Source organism: Balaenoptera physalus (genome assembly GCF_965194825.1).
Source record: "Balaenoptera physalus genome assembly, chromosome: 1".
NCBI lineage: Eukaryota > Metazoa > Chordata > Mammalia > Artiodactyla > Balaenopteridae > Balaenoptera > Balaenoptera physalus.
The window spans coordinates 118,212,252-118,234,497 of record NC_138882.1 but is presented as its reverse complement, the minus strand read 5'-3'; the positions used below and the strand labels follow the sequence as shown (position 1 = coordinate 118,234,497).

The window sequence follows — 22,246 nt, the reverse complement described above, 5'->3', positions numbered from 1 at the left end:
ATTTTTTAATTCATTCATTTATTTATTACCTACCTCCTTATTCAGTAAGGCTATTGTGTATCAAGCATTTTGCTAAGCATTTAGGCTAAACGCTGAAAAAGACAAACATGGTCCGATCCCTCAAGAGTTAATATTCTAGCTGGGTTGAAGTTTTTCTAAGATCTAAACCTGTTTATCCAATTTCTAGACCTCTTCACCTGTCCCAAGGCAATTTGAGGTCAATATGTCTAAAGGCAAACTCACTTTCCCCACAAAACTTTGGCTACTTCTGTATTTCTCCACCTATTCATTACAATAAAAAGGAAACCTTGAGAGTCATCTTCAGCCTTTCCCTCTCCCTCATCCTTTATAGCTAATGAGACACCGAGTCCTATCATGCTTGTTTTAAAGTTTCTCTTGAATCCATCTCTTATTCTCTTTGTTGCCACTACATTAGAGGTACTCATGATCTTTCATCTGTACTATCATTTTAGCCTTATCTGTTCCTTTTCCCTCTGGATATCTACCTACTTCCACTCCACTTCATACTACAATCAAGAAAGTTCTCTGTAACATAAATCTGATTATTCTGCCCTGATTAAAATGGTTTGATTTGCTATCACTAAGAGAAGAATTTTCAGTACAGGCATACCTCATAGATGTTGCAGGTTCAGTTCCATACTGAAACAAACATCATAATAAAACAAATATCATAATAAAGTGAGTCATGTTAATTTTCTGGTTTCCTGGTGCATATAAAAGTTACATTTACACTATACTGTAGTCTATTAAGTGTTCGACAGCGTTATGTCTAAAAAAAAAACTAACATACATACCTTAATTAAAAAATACTTTATTGCTAAAAAATGCTAACCATCATCTGATCCTTCAACAAGTTGTAATCTTTTTGCAATAATAATGTCAGAAATCACAGATCACCATAACAAATACAATAATGATGAAAAAGCTTGAAATATTGAGAGAATTACCAAAATGTGACACAGAGCTCTGAAGTGAGCAAATGCTGTTGGAAAAATGGCACCCATGGGGTTGCTCCATTCAGGGTTGCCACAAACCTTCAGTTTGTAAGAAAACACAGTTGTCTGTGAAGCACAATAAAGTAAAAGCACAGTAAAACAAGGTATGCCTGTGTTCATAATATGACATTCAAGGTCCTTCACAACTTGATCTCAGGCTATCTTTTCAGCTGCATCTCCCGCTACTTCTTCCTTATCCTTTACTTCAGCCACAACAAACTCATTATGGTTGTCAAACAGGTTATGCCTTTTACATGTCTATTCGTTTCCCTCATAGGGGAATACCCTATATTTCCCCCACAAAAGTTCTGCCTTTCATACTGTCCTTCTGCCTTTATGATGGCATATTGTAATTTCTTCGAAGAACCGGATCACATGTCTACCCCAAGGGCTTCAGTGACTCCACCAGGCAAAGTTAATGGTTTCCATTTTAGAGTCTGTATTTTTCTTATTTTTAAATTTTACCCCTAATATTTAGCACATATCTAACTTATATGTCTGGCACATAGTAAGGACTAAATAAATACTTGTGAAATTAGTTAACTACAGAGTTCTGCTTTGAAGCATAAAAGTATAAACTGGGATTCAAGAGTAGTGGAATTTATTAAACTTCTTTTGATTTAATTCTTAAAACAGATTTTATGCTGCATGTGTAGTTCTTGGGTTGCAGTATTTACATGAACACAAAATTGTTTATAGGTAAGTAAAGTTTTGATATTTTCTAATTGCTTATTTTGATATGAAGTAGAATTAAAGATAATTAAGAAGGATATTTTGTGTTTAACCAGCTTCTTAATTTTCTCTTTCGTATGGTAACTGACCACTAAAAAAGTTAAACTCCAATTTTGAAAGACATGGTTAACACAATAATTATATGATGAACTTCCTTGTTACTGGTCCTCTGCCCATTACCTAATTAGAATAGTCAAATTATAAGTTGGCCTATGATAACACAATTTACCAACAATATTCATCCTGGTGAATATTTTACATTCAACTGATCCACTTGTGCCAGATTATAAAACATCACCTTGCTTCCTTCATTAAGCCTTGCTGCCAACTAGACAGTGTACTTAATGACATATCTGATTTATGTACTGGCACAAACTCCTTACCAAATTGCAGACCAGTTAGAAATAGTTCATAGCCCAGCAACTAGTCTATGGTTAACACTTTGAATAACATTGGTCTAGATGAGACAAATTATGGGAAGGCCAGTCAGAATTAAAAGACTATAAACATCAGTTTATTCAAACTTCTAACAATGTTTCCAAGATAATGGTTTCCTAATGGCCCTATTTAACTTAAAGAATAAAATATTTTCAACTTAATTTGTAATCATTTAGTATGACTTAATAGCTTCCTCTTTATTTTGAATTATTCTCTTAGAAGGTTAAACCTGCTCCCTTATACCTTACTTATACTGTTTGTTTGATAATTCATTCTTATGGATGGCGTGTAGGCAAACTTCAAAGTTAGTCCAAGTCCGAGAGCTCCCTGATGGTCTGGTGGTTTGGATTTGGCGCTTTCACTGCCATGGCCCAGGTTCAGTCCCTTGTGGGGGAACTGAGATCCACACAAGCTGCGTGGCATGGCCATTAATTAATTAAAGAATTAATTAATTAATTAAACTTGAGTTAAAGATCCATGAACTCCTTCTGAGCTTTAAAATATATATTTAAATAGATCAAACATTTCTCTTTTAGATACATTATTCCTTTTCTACATAACGGGGAAAATGTTCAGAAATTATTGTTTGTAAAGTAAAACTTGCCAAAAGAAAGAAAATGAACATTTGTAATATAGTATTTAAATCTCAAACCATAACTTGAAAAAATTCATTTTTAGTAAAGAGAAAGTACGGCTCCTATTAAAATGATATTTTTACTGATATTATCTACTGATTTTATTGATTTTTTTTTTTCATTTTGCATTTTTTTAATCCTGAACAGAGATTTGAAATTGGATAACTTATTGCTAGATACAGAGGGCTTTGTGAAAATTGCTGATTTTGGTCTTTGCAAAGAAGGTAATTGGGTATTTTAAAGTGCCTTTTCTAATAGATTACTATTCCTTTGTACTTTGGAAGTTTTAAAATTTGTCTATGGAGAGCAAAATGTATTTTTTAATTTATTAAAAATTAAACTTTAACTTATTCTTTATTGAGACTTACAGGTTGTTCATAAACCTAATTATCATATTATTAAGAATTTATTCTGTGAATATGAATAAGGTTAGGTTTTTAGAAATCATAGTATAAAAATAAGATTATCTTTGTATGATTAATAATTCTCTCTACTCTAAGAAAGCATTGGTTAAGCACCAAATTTTTTGCTTTGCTGCGATTGTGCAGAGTAAATTATGCGTGCCTAAAAACTTCTCTCCTGCTTCTTAAAACTTTTAACATTTTAAATAGGAAAAAAGTATGCATATGCCTCAAGAATCTTTTATGTACCTATACGTGTGTGTGTACACACACAAACATATGTAAATAAATATGTAAACTGGGGAAATTTGAATCAAGAGGTAGCATAAGAAAATGTAAAGGGGATGGGCTTAGGCACCACACAGTCCTAAGTTTGAATCCTGGCTCTGCCACTTATTTGCCCTGTGTCTTTGGACAAGTTACTTTTAATCTCATTGAGTCTGTTTCCTCAGCTATAAAATGTATATAATCCTTCTTGTTTAGGAGTATTATGAGAATTAGAGATAAGTATGCGGCACAGTGTCTAACATATAGTAAATAGGTACACTTAATACACTGTATTGTAGCAAACATTGTCTGTCTCCCCCTCTACTCTGGTAGCTTCCTGTTTCTTATTCAGCTTTCTTTCCATAGTATATAGTATAGTGCTTGGCACATCTTAAGTATTCAGTGAATGCTTAATTAATAAGTAATTGGATGAATTAGTGAGTGAACTTTATAAATCTGTGTCCATCAGTTACCAACTGACCTCCTAATTATTGAATCTCATGAAAGTTTTTTTCCTTTTTTGGACTTCTCGGTATTGGACACTATTGACTTAAATGCTTTTGTTCCTCAGAGTCTGGCCTTAGCCCATTGCTTTTCTCAGGCAGTTTTTAACTAGCAACTATATTCTAATGATTTCCAAATCTATTATTTCCTTTCCTAACATATATAGTCAACTATCTACTAGACAGTTTTACTTGGTCAGCAGGTACCTCAAACGCTGCACAAACAATAGTTTCTTTTCCTCAGTCTCGTTTGAAGTTGATGGTGCCACAATCCTCTCAGTCTCCCAATTTGAAATGTGGAATTATCCTGGACTCTCTCCTCTTCACTACTTTCTACATCCTGTTAATCACCAAATTGTGCTGACATCTACCTCCTTAATATTTCTTAAGTTTTTCATCTTCCCTCTACCAACCATCATCTTGTTTTGACAAGACTACTTTAATAGCCTTTTAACTTTTCTGTCTCTATTCTTTTTCTCCCTCAAATCAATCTGCCATGTAATTGCTAAAATGCAAAAGGGGCCCATATAAATACAAATCTGACCATGGTACGCCGCTACTGAAAACCTTCAATGGCAAAGATGTGATATACATTGCCCTTCCTGATCTGCCTGCCTCCTTCTCCAGCCAGATCTCTTGCAGCTGTCTGCCTAGTACTTTCTGTTGCAGCAACAATAAACTGCTTGCAGTCTTTGTCTCTCCACCACTATCACTCATCTCAGCTCTATTTGCTGACTAATGTCTGCTCATCCGTCACTCAACTCAGGTGTCACCTCCGCAGATAAGTTACCTGAGGCTCCTCTCCTCCTATCCCAACTAACAAGTCCGCTTTCATAAGATGATGTGTATAATGTGCTTTTAGCAGTTTAGAATACAATGAGACATTTTCTTCAATATGTAGAATGTATGTTTGACTAATTTATTACTAAATTTTGAGAAACATATTTAGAAAACGAGTTAGCTAAAGTCTTAAATGTATTTTGAGTTTGATTACCATGCACAAATGTACACCTTTAATTTTGCTTCCTAAGGATATCTTCTATTTTTTTTGCCAGATTTTTTTCTTTGCTAACAAATATTTGAATTTTACCTTTTTCAGGAATGGGGTTTGGAGATAGGACAAGCACATTTTGTGGCACTCCTGAATTTCTTGCCCCAGAAGTATTAACAGAAACATCCTATACAAGGGCTGTAGATTGGTGGGGCCTTGGCGTACTTATATATGAAATGCTCGTTGGTGAGGTAAGCAGTATAAAATAGGTAAAAGGGAAACGTGATTGAAAGAACAAAGCATGTCACTTATAAAACCACTTAATATGTCTCCTGCGTAAGTAGAACTTAAGCTTTATAAATATTTATATATATTAGTAATTGCCTATGATCCTATATTACCTTCACCATCTTTTTTAGATTTTTATATTATCTGTGGAATGTATACCAATGCTTCAAAAATAGTTTCTTATATTTCAGTGTTGCTCTGGTTATATTTTATGATTTTTAAACACAATCATACATAACTGATTATTTCATAAGAAATAGAAAGCAGGAAGACTGATAAAAGGAATGTACTCTGTACCTGTAAAGAACGGTCAGCTATATTTTAGTCAAAAATAAATGTTACCTTCAAAAGTGATACAGTAGAATTGAAAAGATTAACATTTTTTTTCCTACTATTTTCTTTAGATTAACTTAAATTTCTGGGGATAACTTAGTTGTATACAGAAATTGTTACCACTTAGAAAACAGTGAATTATATCTAATTGATAAAGCAGTAAGAAGAGACTAATCTATTTTGTTATAAATTATTGGAAATGATAAATTAGGGTGGAATTTAAAAAGAGTAAATATTTAGACAAGTAATTGAAAATTACTTAGATTGGTTTGATGATCTTGAGATGCAAGAAAAATTACCTTGCATTGGTTCATTGTTCTGCAGTTTCCCTAATGCCAATGACCAACCTTGTACATTCTAGGCATGAAAAAACTAGTAGCTGAATGATGAATGACTAAAGTATTGAATGTCAGAGATTTCTAAAGTTTTGCTCTGTGATTGTCATTTAGTGGCACTTATACCAAACAAGTAAATAAATGAATTTAGTTCATCCAATGACAGTACCTTTTGATATGTCAAATTGGAGTGGAAACTTGGAAAAGGAGGAAAAGAAATAGCGAATTAAAATGTTTACTATGTGCTAGGCACTATTCTATGTGCTTTATAAGTATTAGCTCATTTAATTTTTCAGCAAACTTTAATGAGCTCAATAGTAGTCTTATGTTTATCTCCAGATGCATAAATAGAGACACAAAGAAGTTAATAGCTTGCTTTAAGTCACACAGCTCTCATATGGTAGAGCTGGGATTTTAACCTGTCTGTAAACCATTGTGCTTTGCTGCCTGCAGGATAGGGTATTTAATCCACCCAAATTTATTTCTTTTCTAAAGACCATGGGTTCAGATCTGAATTTTTCACCTCTATTTAGAAAAGCATAAAGATGGAAAGATATATTTTATCCCTAATCCACAGTGGTATTTACTTTCTGTGAGCGCCAGAAGTACTCATAATAGTTGTTTCTGTAAGCTCTGACATACTTGAACTTTTTTTTTTTAATAGGTTTATTTTATTTATTTACTTATTTATTTTTGGCTGCATTGGGTCTTCGTTGCTGCGTGCGGGCTTTCTCTAGTTGCGGTGAGCGGGGGCTGCTCTTCGTTGCAGTGCGCGGGCTTCTCACTGCAGTCACTTCTCTTGCTGTGGAGCATGGGCTCTAGGGCGCAGGCTCAGTAGTTGTGGCACAGGGGCTCAGTTGCTCCACGGGATCTTCCCGGACCAGGGCTCGAACCCGGGTCCCCTGCATTGGCAGGCGGATTCTTAACCACTGTGCCACCAGGGAAGCCCTTGAACTTTTTTTTTAAGTAACATTTTTGTTGCTTTGTTTTTTAAACGTAGTATTCAATTATGTATGAGATTTATTACCTAAAGTATGTGCTTGCTTAAAATGTACTCTCCATATTAGAGATGACATGCAAAAAATGAGTTTATTGCAAAATACTATAGAATTAAGAGCCAGTTAATTCTACTTCCTCTGATTCTAAAGTGTCTGGGGGATCTGGCAGTGAACAAGTGAGGAAGCTCCTGTTCCATATTTTTTAAAGGAACTTCTCATTGATTAAGCTCTTAATTACTAGGAGATAAAAGACAGTGAATCTGGCTATTTCTTAGCAATTGCTTTTTGCAATTTCATTTCTTTTTAGCACCACCATAAAAGGATAGTTGGGAAAAGAACTAAACTTAAAACTCATTGGTACATATATTTTATAATTTTATAGCATTGGTGAAATTTTAGCATTAACTTTTTTTAAGTGTATAAAAGTGAGGTTTGGTTAAAGTTTATATCTGATTCCTCTATTATTACAAATGATTGAAAACTCACTGGATATATCATGTGTTTTCAAATTTGTATTTGTATGAGTTTTGAGGACTTGAATCAACTCCAGGAATAAACTAACATATCAGGTCCCCTTTCTCTGTGTCAGAGGAGAGTGAAGATATCAGAGAGGTTTAAAATAACCTTAGATATTAGAGTTAGATCCTCGACATCTGAACAGACTATTGAATTCTTTTAATATGTACTTAAAACACATTTGTTGGCCTTCCATTGTTAGCACTGTTAGCTTATAATCTATTTGCAGAAAAAAAGAACTTTAACAACTTAACAGGTATGAAAATATATTTTCACTATTCAGAGACTTTTAGAGTGACAGTTTTCAAATACAAAATTGACTTCTCAAATAGGAGTCAAAATTGTTTTGTATTACCCTTTGAAATTCTGATTGAGAATCCTTGTGAAAGAGAATTTTCCTCTGACTTACTGTCTCAATCCCAGAAAGAAATTGTATTGTTCCATATAACAGGTATTCAATTTACATATTTTGAGTGAGTGAATGAACAAACTTGATTTTGATACAACAAGCTTGATAAAACCAAGTTTTATCAAACCAAAATTAAGATTTTTGATAACTGAAAAGTTTGAAATTTTCCTAGATATGAGCGATAAGATTAGCAGTTCAGCTTTAGGACGTTGGGTTCTGAAATCATTTTCACAGGTTCCTCAGGTCAAAGATCCCTCTCCCCATTGATACTGCTTTCTGTTTGGCTCTTGTTCTTTAATACCTAAAAGGAAACAAGCAGCCAAATCTAAGCTATCTGAAATTCTGAGGTAATAAGTCATATTTCGTAGCCACATTTTCAACATAGTTGAGAGTTTATCCCTATGTACATCAAATTGTTATACTGAATGTTTATTTAACTACTTTTTATGACACAGCATTATTATTGTCATTATGAGCAACAGTCTTAATATTCTGCTTACTGAACTGCCCCAAGACCTGTTATGTATAGAGCATTAAATATGCCTGGAAATGTGTGCTCCTTTCAGTTTAATTTTGTTGGCAGTTGCTTTTTTTTAAATTTTATTTATTTATTTTGGCTGCATTGGGTCTTCGTTGCTGCACGCAGGCTTTCTCTAGTTTCGGCCCGCAGGGGCTACTCTTTGTTACGGTGCACGGGCTTTTCATTGTGGTAGCTTCTCTTTGTTGCAGAGCACGGGCTCTAGGCATGCAGGCTTCAGTAGTTGTGGCACGCGCAATCAGTAGTTGTGGTTCGCGGACTCTAGAGCATAGGCTGAGTAGTTGTGGTGCACGGGCTTAGTTGCTCCACGGCATGTGGGATCTTCCCGGACCAGGGCTCGAACCCGTGTCCTCTGCATTGGCAGGTGGATTCTTAACCACTGTGCCACCAGGGAAGTCCCGGCAGTTGCTTCTTAGTGCAGTCATTATGCCTGCAGTCTCTAATTGTGTTTTGCCACCATAATTTGCTGTTGACTGTGAAATTCAAAGCACATCCATGCCTGATGTATTTCTACAAAGTCTGTGCTTCCCTCTGTAGTAACACTTATTATTGTATTTGCCTTACCCATTTCCTTCTGTCTTTCCACAAGAAGATTTCAGTAAGAGTATATGGTGTATCCTCTGGTTAGTAGTTACCTATCTATTGTGTGTCTATTGTGACTTCTTGTAGTCCTTATTTGTTTGATGTTTCGGTGGGCCTGTTTTTTTGTTTTTGTTTTTCCTTTTTCTTATTTTCCTCACTGTCTGGTTTTTGGTTGTACTTCAGATCTTTGAATAGATGATGAGATTTTACTGTATTGAAACTCATTTTGACTGACTCAAGGATATTTCTTCTAGTCTCCCTTTCCTGGTGATGATGAAGAGGAGGTCTTTGACAGTATTGTAAATGATGAAGTAAGGTATCCAAGGTTCTTATCTACAGAAGCCATTTCAATAATGAGAAGGGTAAGAATTAATGATTTATAAAACTACTGAAATTTTTTTAAGAACATTTCCCAGTAGAATTTTAGAAGTTGTTTTTCAGTTATAGATGTTGCATGGTTTAGACAAACACATACCAAAAGAAACATCTAAAGCTTTGCAAGTTGTAAGAATCCTTGTCAATGAGTCCCTGGTTTTATATTAACTTTCTTCCTTTATATTGTGTTAGTTATTAAGAAGAAATCCTGAGCGGCGCCTTGGAGCTGGTGAAAAAGATGCAGAGGATGTAAAAAAGCACCCATTTTTCCGAGTAAGTATGAAAGTTTAAAATTTTTTATGAAACTATAGCAATTAGGAGTAGGAAACTAAACTGGTCATTTTATATTTTGTAATCCAGCTAATTGATTGGAGTGCTCTGATGGACAAAAAAGTAAAGCCGCCGTTTGTACCTACAATTAGAGGGCGGGAAGATGTTAGTAATTTTGATGATGAATTTACCTCAGAAGCACCTATTCTGACTCCACCTCGAGAACCAAGGATACTTTCAGAAGAGGAGCAAGAAATGTTCAGAGATTTTGACTACATTGCTGATTGGTGTTAAGTTGCTACACACTGTGAAACCAAGCAGACTGACTCATAAGAAGACCTCCTAAAAATAGCAACCCTTCATTTGCTCTCTGTGCCAACAAAAGCTTCTGAGTTTTTTTTAAACATATGAAGATGTGTTTAAAAATACTATTCTAATACCTTCTTGAAAAGTGGCTTTTCAATGTATTTTCAACGTAAATCTGAACACTGGAAGCAGTTTCATGGAGTTTAAGCTGAATGAACATCGGCCATGAAAATCTATTAGAAATGAATACTTTTGGATCAATAGTCTTATTTTTTAAAAAAAGAAGAAACAAAAAAAAAAACACTCTTCTACAGTCCCTAGCTTTGCTGTACTCCTGTCTTAAGTGGAAGGAAAATTAATCAGTTACCTTTCCTTAGCTGTATTTTACAAAAAGAGGAAAAAAGGGCTTGGGATGCTATTACTATTCACACATAGTATGATTCTGTTTGAATAAGGCAAATGCTCTTATTTTTGTAAAGAAATTACTGTAATATCAAAAAATGTAGTTTGTGCACATTTTGGGGCTTTTTTTCTTTAACAGAATGAGTTGATGTCTTGTATTATAAATTTTCAATATTTATTAGGAGAAAATTTTTATTGCCTTATCTTTACCAACCATGTAACAGAGCCTCATAGCTTTCCAACAGAGCTACTTGCCAAACAATTATGTTTATTAAACCAACTATACTGAAACAAACAGAAACAACTAAACATCTACATTTACTTAAAATTTTAAGAATGAGGACTTATGATCAGCCTGAACCAAGATACTGTTACCTGTATGCATTCCCAAAGTCTAGATACTCAGTATGTTGTCATACCTTCTTCCCAAATCAATGAACTGATTACTCCTTTTTTTGATATTGTACATTTATCAACCTAGTTCATCTTGTTCTTGTGTCTACTGTAGAAGGGAACTATATCTTTGTTAAAACATAGGGATTATCATTGTATACATGCTGTGAACATGTATATGTGCAAGTTGTAATGTATTCTATGTTGTAGGTTTATTATTTAATTTCACCACTTCATCACTTTTGTACAGTGGCCAAGCAGACACCTCAGACTCCAGCATTTACGTTAAGTGCATTTGTACATTTTAGGCCACTGGATCCAGATTTTATATTGGCAGTTACTGAGGGCAAAAGCAATATTTTATAACAGAATGTATAAATATTTTTGATAAAACAGTCTATATTTTATAAAAATTATTATAACACTAAAGCTGTACCTCAAAAGTCTCAAAAATAATTTGATCAAATACTTTTTTACAACTCTTCAGAGGATCCATTTGTGGCTTTTTAATGCTCTTATAGATAGGAAAGTCTTTCTGCAAGCCATGACTTTTCTACTTGCCTGGAGTTTTGGGTTTTTTTGTTTTGTTTTAATTGTTTTCCCTCCTAGTCTATGACTTTATTGTTTTTCCCTAGTTCAATAATAACATCTTTGATTCTGTGCTTAGCATGTTAGGGCCATCATACCTCAGGAATAGCAAGTTGTTAACTAACCATACTGAGTTAACCATTTAATCATTATGATCTCATGTCTTAAAAGTTGTTCAAGTTTAAATCCTATGAGAAAAATGAAAGCACATTGATTTGTAGAGAATTGAGCTTAAAACATTTATGAATATTTCAGCCTTGCCAGGGTGTGTTGGCATGTTTTTGCTGTACTCTGAGAACAGTTAAAATTGTTCAGAGATAATTTCTGTTTCCTTACAAATTGATTATTACCCATGATCCTTTGGGGGAAAATCTTATAGGAAGAGGGAGCAGCAATATGTTGTTTAAAATTCTTTTAAAATGCCAGTTAACTTCCTTGGTGAAGGACAGTAGAGGATCTTAGCTTAATTGTCTGGTTTTAATTTAAACAGTGTTAATACAACATTAAAAAAAACACTAAATACTTTTGAGGTACAGTCTGCTCACCTTTTCTGGTTCTCAAATATGCATAGAAAGCAATGTCTAAAATAGGCGTTTAGCATTAAAAACTGACATAGCATTTTGTAACTACACAGTGTACAGAATTTTTTTTTTAATTGAAGTCAATCACTAAAAAAATTAGAGGGCAGGGTATATTCACACAATTAAGCTGAAGAAAGCACTAATTTTTTCTGTAGTTTTAAAAATATATATATTTTAGTCAGATTTAAAATTTTTAAACTCTATAGAGTGTAAATATATTTTGTTATTACTGTATGTGTAAGTGACTGCTCAAGCACTTTGTAAGGAAATTAAGATATTTTAGAATGGTACACTATGCATTCAAATTAAATGTGCCTTTATGTCATTTTAAGAAAAAGTGTTTTGCAGTCATAAATTACCACAAATGCACAAATTAAAGTTTATTAGATTATAATTTGTAACTTTGTTTTTAAGTATTATTTCCTTTTGGAAACTTCCTATTGGTCAGAATATGTATTAGCTTTCCTAGATTCAAGATCTCAAAGACTAGTTAACTTTAGTTAGCCTTCTTGCAGGTACTTTTTGTCCTGGGGAAGGGCAAAATCATTAAGAGTCAAACCAAATTGTCTACTTCACTGGTAAAAACCAAATTGTCTACTTCACTGGTGGGGAAATTTTGCATTCTGTTCCTGTAAGTTTAGTAGCATCTTTCATTCAGTGGTTACTTATGGGATGTCTTCTGTGTGTTAGACACTAAGGATAGAAAGGTGATAAAAAAAAAAGCACCAAAGTCTTCATAAATGAAGAATGGTAAACATTAATGCTAAAATGCAAGCACCAGTACTACTATATGTACTTTTCCCTTGTTTGAGAATAACTTATTCAATTTTAGAATCTGACCTTTCAGAAAATCGGTAAATGAAAACAGAATACTAGCCATTTTATAGTCATCTTATTCAAAAATTACAAATGGAGTATTTCAGAAATGTAAAAAGAACCCTGCTATCTCTGTGACACAGATTAAGGTCATAATGTAATCACCATTGTATGTTGACTAGGTGAAAGCTGCATTATAGATTCAAATCTAACAAAATTTTTACAGGTGCTGCTGATCTTCCCAAAGCAACTGAGGGTGAGTATGAGAAACCCAAAAGAACAAATGCCAACCCATGGATCATATTTTTAATATAGAATTCTTGTTTACCTTCTAGCTATCTTTTGAGATCTAGTGTTTCTCTGAGATATAAGCTTTATATGTATATACATATATAACTATATGTGTTTATAAATATATGTATGTAAATATATACATATATAAATAGAGGTAAGTTTGTAAAGTAACTTCTAAGTGTCAAAAATCTTGCGTAATTTCCTCTAGTATCTTGACTAAGTAGAAACTCTCAGACATCCAGTACGAAACATAATTTGAGTCATTGCTGGTCTCATTAAAGATAAGAGTGGTCTCCGGCAACCCCTCACCCCAAAGTAAGCAAACAAACTTCAGCATGAATCTGCACACACTAGGGCTTCAGCACCTAAGAGTTAGGGAATATCCAAGCACGAAAGTGAGAATACTCAGAGGTTGGGACGGAAGCTCAGTCCGCAGATTAGGCCAGAGAAGTAGGAAGTTGGAGAGGATAAGAGCCAAAATGGCAGGGAGCTGACTTTGGAAATGCAGACATCCAGAAGAAGTGGAGTTGCCAAGGATGGACTTCTATAGCAATACCATTATGAGGTTAACACACCTTGGAATTGCAGTAGAACTTATATGTTCTGTGCTAAAATTCTCTAGAGGAGCTCAAGTTCTACTTTGCAGATCACTCTCCATCTACCCGTAGAATCAAATACTTTCTCAATGAAAGCTTTCCTGGATGGAAATATATAGGATTTCAACAGGTTAAGATCAAGTAATACACTATCACAGATCACCAAATACATGAGAGACAGCAAGTTATCTTGAATGAAGCCAATAAAAATAGTAAATATAGACAGCCCCTCCAAAAGATTGCAAATATTAGAATTCTCAGATATAAAATTTAAAATAACTATATAAAAAAGTTTATATACCTAAAATTTACCAGGATAAATATGTAAAATGAAATTTGAAAGAAATTAACAAACATTTTTAAAATCCAAAAATTAAAAAAATATATAAATGACCAAATTTGAAACTCAGTGGAAGCATTACAGCAGATTAGGCAGGTGAAAAAAGAACTGGAGAACTGAAAGATACATCTGAAAAATAATCCCAAGTAAATCAAATAAAGAGATAAGGAAATGGAAGATATCAAAGGAAGGTTAAGAGATATGGAAGATGGAAGGGAGACACAATTGGAATAAATGGAAGAGAGGCAATATGTAAAGACATAATGGCTGCAAATTTCCCAGAGAAGAAAAATATTTAATAAGTACAATATTCTCCATACAGAATAAATATAAATTTATGCGTAGAATCATTGTAGTGAAACTGCAGACCACAAAGACAACATTTTGAAAATACCCAGGGAGAAAGGAAAGACTAACAGCTAACTTTTCAATAGCAACAATAGAAGCAGTGGAATATTGTCTTCAGAGCACTGGAAAATAAAATGTCAGCCTGAAATTGTGTAGGACATAAAATTTTTTTAAGAATGAAATCAATTAAAATATTTTTTAAAGGAGGGTTTATGATCAAGGTCCTACTCTAAAGGAAGTGCTTCAAGAAAAAAGAAAATGATCCCCAAAGATGATCTAAGATACAAAAAAGGCTTGTGAGCAAATAAAATGGTAAACACTTAGGTAAATCTAAATAAACCAAATCCATACATAGAAGCCTTTTTTTTCTATGTTAAGTCAACAGAAAATCTGAACAACAGATGTAAGAAAATTGAGATAGAGAAGATCAGAGCTAAAGTATTCTATTGTGTTGTTGGGGTGTCTAGGTCTTTTCTGTTTTAACATCTTTATTGGAGTATAATTGCTTTACAAGGGTGTGTTAGTTTCTGCTGTATAACAAAGTGAATCAGCTATACATATACATATATCCCCATATCTCCTCCCTCTTGCATCTCCCTCCCACCCTCCCTATCCCACCCCTCTAGGTGGTCACAAAGCACCGAGCTGATCTCCCTGTGCTATGTGGCTGCTTCCCACTAGCTATCTAGTTTACATTTGGTAGTGTATATATGTCCATGCCACTCTCTCACTTCGTCGGGGAAGGGTAAGCTGGGTGTCAAGGTATTGATTAACTTTAGTTAAATGTACAATCATAAAATGTCAAGGATATTCACTGAAAGAATATAGTGTGTATAAATTCCAAACCAAAGGTGACATGGTAGAAATCTAAATGTATAGCAATGTAAATGGAGCAGACTCACTAGTTAAAACCAAGATACAGATTTTTAAAAGGAAATCTGACTTTATAATGTTTACAAAAATATGTACACAGAGAAGTTGAAACTAAAAGTAGGAGGCAATGTGTATAATGCAAAAACCAAACTAAAGCTATGGTAGCTCTATTTAATATCAAACAAAACTGATTTTAGACCCATCTTGAAAAAAATGTGTCACTAAGAGTAGAGTGTTTCTACACAATGATAAAAGATTCAATTAACCAAAAAGATATAACTCCAAGCATATATGTATCTAATAAAATAGTCTCTAAATACATAAAGCAAAAATTCTTAGAGCTACTTTAAAAAACTAGCAAATATCCATCAGGGTGGAAGAGTTCAACTCATTATTGGACAATAGACTTTCTCATCAGCAAAGATATAAAATGTTAGAAGAAAACAATAAGCTTGGTCCAGTGGACGTACATAGATTTCTGCCTCCAACAATTAAGGGATTCCACAGTTTTTTCAAGTACATATGGAGCATTTACAAAAATTGAGCCATAAAACAAATGGCAGAAAATCACAGAGTATAGTTATACCAATTATATTTTCTATCTGGTTAGAACAAAAAAATTACATATATGTATATGTATGTGTGTGTGTATATATATAAAGTATTTGAGAAAAAAATTTACCCTTTCAATAATGGAGAAAATGAAGAAATAATAGTAATCATTAAATACTTACAACTGAGTAATAGTAAAAACATTGCATTACATACCAAAACTTGAGATGCAGCAAAAGTGGTTCTTCCAGGGAACTTTATAAACTAACTACTTATTAGAAAAAGGAAGGTTAAAAATGGATCAAATTGTTCAGTTTAAGAAGATAGGAGAGGAAAAAAAAAACCAATAAACAAAGTAAATAGTAAAAATAGTCAGTATAATAGAAACAAAAGCCAAAAGCTTGTTCCTTTAAAATGCTAACAAAGTAGACACAGCTCTGAAAAGATAAAACGAGAGAAGGCATAAAAAATACTACCTACTGTAAATGAAAATGCAAGTGCGAGAAAGAGTTTTTTAAATTGAAAGAAAATACTTCAACATAACACAAATAAATTTGGGAACTTAAAATAGTGGAGATAATCTTTGAAAATGATAAGAATACTAACCTAGAACGAAGTTAAAGACTGAATAATCTCATAACAATTAAAAAATTAAAAGCAGAAGTTAAAAGTCTTTCCACAAAGAAAACACTGGGTCTGGATTGCTTTACAAGTGAATCCTTCCAAATTTCAAGGAAGAAATTATTTTAACCACATAGAAAGTTTTTGAGATAATGGGGAAAAATTATATTTTCTAGCTCATTCTATGAAGTCAGTATAATCTAGATAACAAAATATACAAGAAGAGTATGTTACTAGCAAATTTCACTCATGAATATGGATATAAAAATACTAAACAAAATATTACCAAGTCAGATTCAGTGATGTATGCAAAAGACACTTTTTTAGCAAATTTGGCTTATCCTGGTAATGTAAGGATGGCTTAATATTAGAAAATCTATAATTGTCATTTACCATAGTAACAGATTAAAGGAGAAAAAGTAATAGATTTAGAAAGAGCTGATCACATTCTTGCTTTAATGGGGTGGGACAGAGTTGGTTAAACTGACAAGTGGTATCTATAGTAAAACAACACAAGTAACTAAAATCAATAGCATCATCCCATATGAGGAAACATTCTCTTTAAAACTGGGGAATAGGACTAGGATGCCTGTCATTACTACTTCTTTTCAACATTGAACTCCTTTAATATAAGGGTTAAAAGGAGGATATAAAATGGTTATTATTTGCAGATGATATGATTATCAACCTACAAAACTCAAAAGACTACAATTTGCTAGCAATCATAGTTTATCCAAGATTCTGGTTATAAGATGAAGATACAAAAGTCAGTGACATGTCTGTGGACCATCACCAAATAATTAGAATACATAATATTTATAAAACACAACTTTTACATAGCAACAAAACTAAGTTACCTAGAAATAAATTTAACAAAAGATGTGCAAGACTGGTTTTGTTTTGTTTTGCTTCTAATTCTTCACTGGGAGACATTAAAGAAGACCTAAGTGAATGTAGAAATATCCCATCTTATGATGTGATGTTAGGTGCTCCTCAAATTGCTCTGTAGATTTAATGCAACTCCAATCAGAATCTCAACATTTTTTTATAGAACTTTACAAGCCCACTCTAAAATTTATATAGAAGAGCAAAAGGGCAATAATAGTAAAGAACAGTTTAAGAAATTCCTGAAGAACAAAGAGGAGGAGAGGGAATTTGCCCTACCACATATCAAGAATTGTGAAAATGTAGCAATTATTGTAGAATTGGTACATATTACAAATGGAGAAAGAGAGCCAAGGGGTAGAACTACACATATATGAAACTGATATATAAAAGAAGCAATATGTTAATTTAGTGGAGAAAAAAGAAAATGTTCCATAGGTAGAGCTAGGAAAATTGTTTATCCATATGGAAAGGGAAAAAGAATTTCTGTGTCACACCATCATAAAAATTTCAAATGAATTAAATAAAATGTCAAAAGTAAGACTTAAAACTTTTAAAATATATCTAGGAGAAGAAAGCATTAAAATGTAAGGAACATTCATAAATTCAACTAATAAAATTCAAAATTTCTGTTTATCAAAAGACATCATAAAGTAAAAAGGCAAGTCAAAAACTGAAAGTAGATTTATTTCCATCACATGTAAAAGAGAAAGAATGATAGCTAACATAGATTAAAAATTCCTGAAACTCAGTAAGGAAAACAATGGCAAATTTCAAAAGATATGAACGGATATTTCACATGGACAGTAAACATGCCCAATCTCAACTGTAGTTAGAAACTACAAAATCAAGACCAGTTGCACACATTCAATTGGCAAAAATTTTAAATTCTCACCATATCAAGTCGTGTAGATGGAGTGGAACAATGAGATCTCATGTAAATTGCTGTGAGGAGTATAAAGAAATACCCACTCTGGAAAAACAATTTGGTATTGTCTTGTAAAGCTGGACATGATACCCAGCAATTCCACTTGAGTACTGTATCCTGAAGAAACTTTTTACATATGCACCAAGAGTCATGAACAAGAATTTTCCTAGCATTATTTGTAAGCAAAAACTGGAAACAACCCAAATGCTCATCAGTGGAAGAGAACGGTTTAATAAAATATAGTATAATTACACCATGAAATATTATAGGGCAATGAAAATCAACTGCCATTATAGTGAACAGTACAAAAGAGCAAAATGTGTGAAAGAAGCTAATTAAAGACTGTATGTATATAGCCTGGTATTTTTTAAAACTTAAAAAACTAAGCCAAACTAAACATAAATGTGATAAAACTTTGCTTTTTTTTTTTTTTTTAAAGCAAGTAATTGTTGAACGAAAATTAAGATAGGGGTTATCTGATGAGACGGAAGAATATGATAGTGGTGGGGAATACCCTGACAGGTAGAAGTTGCTGGTAGTACTTTAGGTCTTCAGTTTGGGTGGTGATTTAATCAGTTCAGTGTATTAATAAATCATCTACTTGTCACCATCTTGAGTCCTCACTTTTCTCCTTTTCCACCTTAAATTGCCGTATCCATCATACTCTCCCACGTATGTGATCCTCAGCTCCCTGCTCCTTTCCTGCTTCTTTGTACAGCCCTGTTAAACTCCCACCCAAATCCCTGTTAAATCTATCTCTGCATCTGAACAGCCATGCCGACTCATCTCACTACCATGAAGTGCGTCAGTACTAAATTTCCTTAGTCTAGTGGTTCTCAAACTTCAGGGTGTATCAGAATCACTGGAAGGATTTGTACATGGGCCTCATCAAGCAGATTGTTTGTTTGTTTTGGTATTGAGTTGTATGAGTTCTTTATATATTTTGGATGTTAACCCCTTATCTGATACACGGTTTGCAAACATTTTCTCCCATTCTGTAGGGTGCCTTTTCATTATGTTAGTTGTCTCTTGCTGTGCAGTAGCTTTTTAGTTTGATGTAATCCTGCTTACTTATTTTTGCTTTTGTAGCTTGTGCTTTTGGTGTCATATCTAAAAAATCATTGCCGAGACCAGTGTCAAAGAGCTTTTTTCCTATGTTTTCTTCTTGGAGTTTTATGGTATTAGGTCTTATGTTTTAAGTCTTTAATCCATTTTGAGTTAACTTTTGTGAGTGGTGTGAGAGAGGTCCAGTTTCATTTTTCTGCATGTGGTTGTCCAGTTTTCCTAACACCATTTATTGAAGGGGCTATCCTTTCCCCATTGAGTGTTCTTGGATCGCTTGTCAAATATTAATTGACTATAAATGCAGGGGGTGGTTATTTCTGGGCTCTCTATACTGTTCTATGTCAATTTTTAGGCAAGTACTGTGCTGTTTTAATTACTATAGCTGTGTAGTACTGTTTGAGATGAGGATGTGTGAATGCCTTTGGTTTTGTTGTTCTTTCTCAGGTTTGCTTTGGCTATTCGAGGTCTTTTGTGGCTCCAAACAAATTTTTAGGATTTTTTTTTTCCTGTGGAAAATGTCATTTGAATTTTGATAGGGACTGCATTGAATTTATAGATGGCTTTGGGTGATACAGATATTGTGTATAGAAACACAACTGATTTCTATATGTTGATTTCACATCCTGCAACTTTACTGAACTTGATCATTAGTTCTAATAGTTTTTTGTTTCAGTCTTTAGGGTTTTCTTAAGATCGTATAATCTTCGAACAACAATTTTACTTCCTCCTTTCCAATTTGGATGCCTTTTTATTTCTTGCTTGACAGTTTTCTCATTCCAATTTTGATTGCATGCTGATTTTGTTGTAGCTTTATTTTCCTTTACATTGGAGACAGAAATACTGTCTTTATGTCAAAGGAATAAGTTTGTCCTCCAGCATCAAAACACATTGCTATTCTTAAATTGAGAATAGGTTTAACTGATGGGCTAACATCTAGGAACTATGTTGTAAGAGATGGAGTAGAATGAGAGACAAGACTAGTTACAAAATTTATTTTTCTTTCTTTCTTGTGTGTGTGTGCATGCCAAGTAGGTATTTGTATAAATTAAATACCTATTTGGTGTTGTCAAGGAAATATAATTATGTAGAGTAATTTGTAAAATACCCCTCCTCTCTTCAAATAATCAGCACTGTGTATCTCCTAGGCATGAACACACATAAACAGAAAGCCAGAAATCCAAGATATGAAGATCACCATCTTGGCACTGGATTTTCTAGGGCAGTTTAAGGGTTCCTATTTTCACTGACTTTTTAGACCTTGCCTTTTTTTTTCCCCTTTCTACTCAGATCTACTTTATTCACTTGCTTGTCATCCTATATTAATCAGGTCTCTGACTTGAAACCATTGAGTGCTTGTGACATTAGTATTACCATCTTTTTCTATTTTTAGAAGTAAAATAGTATATTTTAAAACTTTAGTCTTCCATATATGGTCTCATTTAATCCCCAAGACTACCCTATGAAGTTGGTGGAGTGAAGTAAGTTGCTCCAGCTCACACAGCTGCTAAGTGCCAGAGCCAGAACTATGACCCTTTCCTTGCCCAGTGCCTTTTCTGTTACACTACAAACTTTTTGTTTAAGTTGGTTTTAAATTAGACCAGTCAATAGTTAACTCCCCCTGAAAATAAGATGAAGACAGAATAAAGTTAAAACTCCCCTCTCCCTTCCCCCAGGAATACTAACTACAATCAGTGGTATTACATCTTACTGCATCACATCGGGAGATAGTAATCTCAAATTTTTCCACTAAGTTTGATCACTTGGTTAAGGTGGTGATCATCAGATCTCTCTTTCTGAAGATACAGTTTTACCCTTATAACTAAGAGACAATCTGAGGTAATACTTGAGATCATTTTATTTCCAAACAACCTTCCTCGCAATACTCATCTGAGTAAATTATTACACTGGGAGTTGAAAAATAATTTTCCAACTCTAGTATTTCATCTACAGGCATTAGCTGCCATTCTTGTTTTTGTTTTTTTTAAGCTTTCCCTTTTTCCTCGTAACCTCACTTTTTTTTTTTTTTTAATTTGAGTATCACTATGGATGCAAGGACTTTTAAAAATCATTGTGTTATAATCCATTACTATTACTGCTTTTTTCTTGGATGCTTAAATTGTTCCCAGATTTGAGCCCATTTGAGTACCTCCTTGCTTTCTTGCACTATAAGATGTTCCAGGCCCACTTTTTGTGTTCCCTGCAAACATGGAATTAGCCTTTTTTTTTTTTTTGAGAAAGAATAGGAACTAAAATCTGATTGCTATTGTGAAGTCATGATATCTAGACCCTTTCAGCTGATAGACAAAGAAAATAAACCTTTTTCAAAATCATGAGTTCATGCTAATTTAAATGGAGCATCACAGGATTCTTTTTCAACTTACCCTCATTTCATATTTTCATCTCTCCTGCCATTATAGACCCTCATTTTTAAGAGTCTATATGGTGATTCAATTTCATACTAGAAAGCATTATTTTTACTTGTTTTAGAAAAATTTGTTCAGTTTACCAAAGAGACCAGTATACTTTATTTGAAAATTAATAGGAGGGACTTCCCTGGCAGTCCAGTGGTTAAGACTCCGCACTTCCATTGCAGGGGGCACAGGTTCGATCCCTGTTTGGGGAACTAAGATCCCCCGCATGCTGTGCGGCACGGCCAAAAAAAAAAAAAAATAATATGAAAGCTTAAAAACCTCATGTCACTACTTTCAATGCCTCAGTAGGAAACAGGCAAGCAGATCAGTGGTCCTAAAGAAAAAAAATCCAGTTTTCAGGTGATTGTTTTTATAGTTCCTAATTTCTATTTTCTTTTTAGCTGTTTATACAAAGTCATCACACTCACAAATTAACTCCTCCAAGTGTACAGATTCCCATTTTAGATTCTCAATGGAATCCAGTTCAGTATTTTTGACATTTACAGCATTATGCTGAATTGTAGCATTTGCTTCTTCATGCTTTTATATTTCAGTGAGCTACTTTTGAGTTGTCGGTTTACTTCTTGAAATATGGACATAATGCAATACAATAAAAATAA

General features: G+C 33.6%; 1 protein-coding gene across 3 annotated transcripts in view; it reads left to right on the top strand.

Moving 5' to 3' along the window:
* Positions 1–10,276, top strand: part of PKN2 (protein kinase N2) — a 126,183-nt gene extending 115,907 nt beyond the window's left edge. For all 3 annotated transcript variants that reach the window (XM_082476745.1, XM_082476744.1, XM_082476746.1), the window contains 6 exons: positions 1,653–1,715; positions 2,969–3,045; positions 5,092–5,234; positions 9,237–9,344; positions 9,550–9,630; positions 9,718–10,276. In XM_082476745.1, the coding sequence (XP_082332871.1) occupies positions 1,653–1,715; positions 2,969–3,045; positions 5,092–5,234; positions 9,237–9,344; positions 9,550–9,630; positions 9,718–9,921 (676 nt within the window). In that variant the 3' untranslated portion in view covers positions 9,922–10,276. The remainder of the gene's footprint in view (positions 1–1,652; positions 1,716–2,968; positions 3,046–5,091; positions 5,235–9,236; positions 9,345–9,549; positions 9,631–9,717) is intronic.
* Positions 10,277–22,246: the final 11,970 nt, after the last annotated feature.